At 42.5% G+C, this 6,172-nt stretch overlaps 1 protein-coding gene across 1 annotated transcript; it reads left to right on the top strand.

Annotated features, from left to right (window-relative positions):
- Positions 1-3,548: 3,548 nt before the first annotated feature.
- On the top strand, positions 3,549-5,857 carry LOC119796267 (early growth response protein 1-B). The gene is made up of 2 exons (XM_038304760.1): positions 3,549-3,965; positions 4,137-5,857. The coding sequence occupies exons 1-2, from the start codon at positions 3,806-3,808 to the stop codon at positions 5,420-5,422; spliced, it is 1,446 nt and encodes a 481-aa protein (XP_038160688.1). The 5' UTR covers positions 3,549-3,805; the 3' UTR covers positions 5,423-5,857.
- Positions 5,858-6,172: the final 315 nt, after the last annotated feature.

Below are 6,172 nucleotides of genomic sequence, written 5' to 3'. Positions count from 1 at the left end.
TGTAGGTTTGAAAAAGCTAGGTCAATAGTACTGCCTCTGATTCATTGTTTGAAGTAGAAAAATTCCAACCATTAAACAGTTTTACAGTTTTACATCTGGGTTAGAAGTTAACAAAAGCCATTACATTGTTAGCTTGAACCAAAACTGGACAATTCATCAGGAGAAAGCCTGTAAGAGGCTCCAGTGTAACAGCCTTATCTAAACAACTGATGCTTGTAATACACTCTAAACTGATTTATTTTAAATGTTAAAATAGCCTAGTCAAAGTCCAAACTGACATTTGGTGGAGAATCTGTGGCAAGCTTTAAAAGTGTATGTTCATAGACAATTTCAATCTAATCTGACTGAGTTGGAGGAAGAGAAAAAAAACATAATAGAAACTTCAGCCTCTTGATGTGCAAAGCTCATAGACACATGACCCAAAAGACGTTTAGCTGTTTGAAAGATAGGGTTCTACAAGCACTGTCTAAGGGGGACCAAAAATAAATTCACTCCAAACTTTTTATTTCCAGAGTCAATGTTCCTGTTCTTGGATGCCAGTGGTTAGAGAGGGTTTTTGCCTTGTCTCGATGTTTTTACTGATTGTGTCCTGGCTCTTCTCAACTGAGCGAGCCCTTTTCCTGTTTTGGATCAGAAGAGGGAGCTTGTCTAAAGGTCCACAGTTCTCCTGGTACCATGTCTTGTCTCTGCCTCTCAATTATTGAGCCCGCCTGTCTCCATCTGAGTGTGTCTGTTTGAGCTCGCTGTTGGACTCATGGAATTCTGATTTTGCCTCATCACTCTGTGGACTCTGTTCCTGCTCTCATTGGAACCTCTGACCAGGTTTTGGACTCCTGGATCTCAGAACCATCCTTGTTCTGGACTCATTCCCTGATCTGGCTCGGACTTCTGCCTGTTTCATGTGGGTTGCTGCATCAGGGACACTCTGGGCGGTTCCAGGCATGCCTCTCGTGGCAGTGCATCGGCTGGATCCTGCCTCACCCGAGAATATGGACTGAACTGTTTAACCAGGTAAGTGACTCACATGGATAATTATCTTCCATCAGATTAACATGGTCACTTACCTGTGTTTCTCCCTCCAGAGTGACAGTGTTGGGCAGCCCTCCCGCCTCCCGGGGGAGGCATTCTGTTTCTGTTTTGTTTTATTTTCATTAAATGTTTTGAAACCTCAAAAAAAAAAAAAAAAAAAAAACATTTATAAACATTTCGAATTTTCCCACTGTCTGTCTCGCCTGAATACTGGGTCCTACATTTTGGGTTTCATGACACTGTACACAATGCTTTGAGATAATGCATTTTGCCTTGGCTTTTTTATTTAAATTATTACTAAGTAATTGGTCAATCCTATGTTAAAAGCAGATTTTGCTTGCTGGCCTCAAGATTTCTTAAATAAATTAAGCATTTTATGAATTTATTGTAATGTCTACCTATTTAAGGCACCAATTGTAATATCAAACACACATTAGTAGTCTTTCTTCCTATATAGCTTGTTTATTTTAATGACATGCCATTTAGAGCTGATCCATTAGTTTTTTTATTGAGTCCTATTGCAACAACAAAATAAAACGAACCGTAAACCTCTGAACCTATGTTATGCTGTATTATCAGGATTTGTTTGCTTATTTTTTTTTCTACACTGCTTCACAACTTGAAAGCAGAATTGTGTTTGCTTTGTACTTTTGGATTACATTGAATAATAAAAGAAAAGTGCAGTTCATCTGATTGGAGAATGACAGGAACCATTCAGTTAAAAAGAAAAAGAGCCTGAGTTCTGCTGGTTCATATTTGATTACAGGGCTGAATGTAGGAGCAACGCTATCCATGGTCCTGAACCTCTAGTCAGTGCAGAGGTCTGCTGCAGACAGCCGCATCCTATGAAAGAGTATCGACTTTTTGTTAAAAAGAAGTGTGAGCATGGAGTCCCCCGGCCATAGATGCTAAATAAAAACAGCCAAATTGGCTTTAGTCTGTATGTTCTACGTATGTTTACAACATGCAAAATAATAGGATGGCTATATGGGACCATGGTGCATTTGTAGTGAGACTTTTAAGCTTGCTTTTCTATTCTTGCCATCCTTTCGCAACCTGGCAACTGTTTTTGTGAACTGAAGGACGAATGCTGAGTCATTTCAGAACTATAAAAAACAATGTAGAATCTCATCTTTACACTACAATCCCTATACACCTCCTCAGTAATAATTACATGCCTTTGAGCAATCAACACTAAATATCATAATGCTGCTTGGGCTGATATCTATATGAGGCTTATACTGGACCTGGCAAAACTAATTATACCATTTGGTGTATTCTTTAATCATAGATTTTACATGACAGTCACTCAATTTAGTGCATACTTGTTACGTTATAGAAAAATTATTTTTACAAACAAAATTCTGAACACTGTGCCATGCAGCCAATACTATTATGTATTGATTCATCTATTCTTGCAATCACAGCTAATTTACCCACTAAGATTTTCACAGATTCTTCCTTATAAACAGTACCATATTCAGTTTGTTAAGGTTATGAGTGTTTTATTTTTTATGTCTTCCAAAAGTTTTCCGTTGGATTTATGTGTGGCCTTTGACACAGTCGTTCTAATGAATACACACATTTTGATCTTAGTGTACATTTGGCAGTATGTCTATAATTTACTGTCCTGCTTGGAGGTGAACCCTATTATGATTTTCAAGATTTTCTAGCAATTTTCTGGGTTCCTAGTGTTTCGCCTGAAAGTTGCTCCATCTATCTTTCCACCAAAGTTAAACAAGTTCCCTGTCCTGTGGAGGAGAAGCCTACTCACAGCATGATGCTGCCTCTACCATGTTTCACTAGGGGAATAATGATATCTTGGCAGGCATGTCAAGTTATTTCATAGGGCACATATTAATAGGTTTGCAGCTGTGCCACCCCCAGAAGAGAGATGGGAACCGTGTTCTGTAAAATGATCAAAGCTTAGCTTATTTTTACACAGCTTAAACCTTAAATCAGGTTTCTCCAAAGCTTATAATCTATGACCCTTTTGCTGTGTACATTGGTTTTCATGATGCTTGATTCATGATGCTGTTTACTAATTTAGTCTAACAAACCTCTAAGATCTTCACAAATCAGCTGCATTATTATAGATATAAACTCTAAATGTGTGGACTCTTTAATAATAAGACAGATAAGAAATGAATGACACGAAAATGGTTTTACTTGAGTTCTTTTAAGGTTAGAAGATTGAAGGGTCGTTTTAAATAGTTAGCTTTTTGGTGTGATGTTTTAAGATATATTTTCAGCCAGTCAGTGCTTTAACAAATAAAATAATTATTATTTATTGGAAAGAAATACCAACAGTGGCCGCCACTTGTTGCAACGTCAGACTCCATCCCTGCTCTCTCTCTCTTTCTCTGTAAAGCAGGAGGAGGGAGGGAGAAGTGGGGGACTCCGTCACATCCTCTGTCCACATATGGGCATGAAGTTTACACGCAGCGGGGAATCCTCTCACTGGAGCCGATGAATGGGGAGGAGGGTCCGAGGGAGCTGCCAAAGTGTATATAAGGAGAGAAAGGGGAAGTCGCTGATGTGAAACCCACAGCAAGCAAATACCTACCGAGGACCAGAAACGAAAAGGAATACCTTAAATTGAATTTCTTTTTTTTTCTTTCTTACTGCTTTGGATCATTTATGAAAAAGCCATTTATAAGGAGGTTGGATATAGAACGGTGATCTGCATTATTTGTTTCCCCCTTTTTTGTTATTTTTTTTTTCCCCTGTCCTTTTCTAATACCTTGGGAGAGACGGACTTCTTAAGTGCATCATTATGTTGAACAATATGGATTTGAATGCGAAAGATTCTTTTTATCCTCAGTTTGAGAATTGCAACAGTTCTTCCCTCGGAATGGAAAACGGCGTGCGGAAAGATAACAACCAAGAGGTGTTCGTCGATGCAGAGCGGGGGGTACCTGCCCAGTTTGGCCATGGTAAGTTACTGCTTGATAAACCCCGCATGCACGGCTGAAATGTGTGGGTTGGGAGCATTTTCAGAAATGGGTGTCACTTTTACTGTGTCAAAAGAGTAAATGAGGGATAAATGCGCAGAAAGGTTTATGTAAGGCATCATTTGTAAGTTCTCCCCTTTTCTGTTTCATCAGAAGGAACCCCTGCAACCCTAAAAACGGAGGCTTTCAACTCGGAGTACGCGTTTACCCACTGCGAGTGCCCAAAAGACGCATACACCCCCTCCTCCTCCTCCTCGCTCGCCTACTCCGGCAGCTTCTATGTTGAGGCATCTCAGGGAGCGCCCTGCAGCACCGAAACACTCCTCAATATGATCACCGAGATCGTGGGCATATCCACGCTGCCGCTCTCAGAGGCGCAACAGAACGGCAACTGCAGCCGGGGGACATACTCCTCTCCCGGGCCTCCAGACAGCAGCTCTGGCGGCTTCGGGGACTCAAAGCGGCAGTCATACACCTGTTCCGGATCCGATCAAGACCAAACCCCGCAAGACAACCAAGCCCATCAAGACCCGTCCACTTCCAAGTTCGGCTTTCAAAAGAAGCCAGAGCCAAAGTCGGAGGCCGCTTCTTTCCCCGTTGTAGTAAAGAATGAGTTTGAAAACAGCTGCTATGAGTGGGGGAGCTTTAACAATAAGTCTGACTGTTTGGAAACCACTTTCCACTCAGAGACGTTCCCCATGTCCAATGATTTCCCACCTGATCAGCAAATGGACGTTAAGGACCTTTTGGAGACTTTCCCCCCTATTTGTCCCAACCCAGAGATGGAGTTTAAGGTGGAGGGGGGGATCAAACAGGAGCCATGTTTCTCTGACACCTGTTCCCAGAGTTACTCGAGCCCTCTCTATAATAATTACCTCCCACCACCACCAACTATGGGCCTGAAACCCTTTCCAGAACCCCCGCAGCCATCAAACCAGTGCGACCCTCTCTACACATCACCAGCCTTACCCAGCACCATAGACTCCATCCTATACTCCTCCCTGCTGCCAGACTCCTTCCCGCAAACTTACACCAACCGCACGGCGAAGCCTCCCGGCAGCAGGGCGAGAAAGAGCCCCGCCTCCTCCTCTAACGGCCCGGCCAAGGAGAAGCCCTTCACCTGCCCCATGGAGAGCTGCGACCGGCGCTTCTCCCGCTCCGACGAGCTTAACCGGCACATACGCATCCACACGGGCCACAAGCCCTTCCAGTGTCGCATCTGCCTGCGCAGCTTCAGCCGGAGCGACCACCTTACCACCCACACCAGGACTCACACTGGGGAGAAACCCTTTTCCTGCGACGTGTGCGGTAAGAGGTTCGCCCGCAGCGACGAGAGGAAGCGGCACGGACGCGTTCACCTGAAGCAGAAGGAAAAAATGGAGATAAAGCCACAGGTGACCGCCGGGCCATGGCCGTTCAGTCTTCCAGAGGGAATATGAAAGTTGCGCCCTTTTTGTTTGGCGGGAATAAAATGTTAAAAGATGAAGCCAGCCTGAGTTGGTTTTGCTTTGCAAATCATCCTGTAAACTCAGAGGTTTATTTTTAGAGGAGCAAGGAGGAGGAAAAGAGCCTTATAGCGCGTTGCTGCTGACTTTCTGCAGCCATGCCAAAGCTGCACAGGTCGACTAGCAGATCAACAGAGACTTGTTGCTTTAACTGTCAGAGGCGCCAAAGCCTCTGTGTTCTACACTGCATGACCGGTCTGTTTCAGCACCTCTTCAATCTGGACAGCTCCAGCCTCCATTTGCCTCAGAGCCATGTGTGGATTGCATTTACAGATTAGAAATTATGAATATTTCAATTAATAGATTCCTTAGTTTCTGCTTTTAGCATTCGTAGAGCAATGATTTTAACCTATGTTTTCTTCAAAAAAACAAAGTGCATGTTTGTGTCAATGTTTTCTTTCACTTAACTGGAATATCAGCCACTCTCAGCCCCTCACTCATCGCAGTGAATTAAAGGGTTGTATTTTTGTTTTGTTTTTTAGACATGAATGTATGGTTTTGACCATGAAGCTGTTCATCTATGATCAGTTTAGTGTTTTTATCTTACTCTTCATTTTACTGTCAATGTTTCTTTTGTCACTGGTCTTTGTGTTGTGTTACAATCGTTTATTAGATTATTACAGTTGTGGAAGATATATCATAAATGGGAAATAAATATATTTGTATCACTGTACCTCTTTGTAT

Source organism: Cyprinodon tularosa, unplaced genomic scaffold (assembly GCF_016077235.1).
Source record: "Cyprinodon tularosa strain WSP-4 unplaced genomic scaffold, ASM1607723v1 ctg540, whole genome shotgun sequence".
Taxonomy (NCBI): Eukaryota; Metazoa; Chordata; class Actinopteri; order Cyprinodontiformes; family Cyprinodontidae; genus Cyprinodon; species Cyprinodon tularosa.
This window is presented reverse-complemented; position numbering and strand designations above follow the sequence as displayed.

Bases quoted from the DNA above. Each gene is read 5' to 3' on its own strand.
- LOC119796267 (XM_038304760.1), top strand. From the start codon at position 3,806: ATGTTGAACAATATGGATTTGAATGCGAAAGATTCTTTTTATCCTCAG. The intron at 3,966-4,136 runs GTAAGTTACTGC...CTGTTTCATCAG, and splicing joins ACCTGCCCAGTTTGGCCATG to AAGGAACCCCTGCAACCCTA.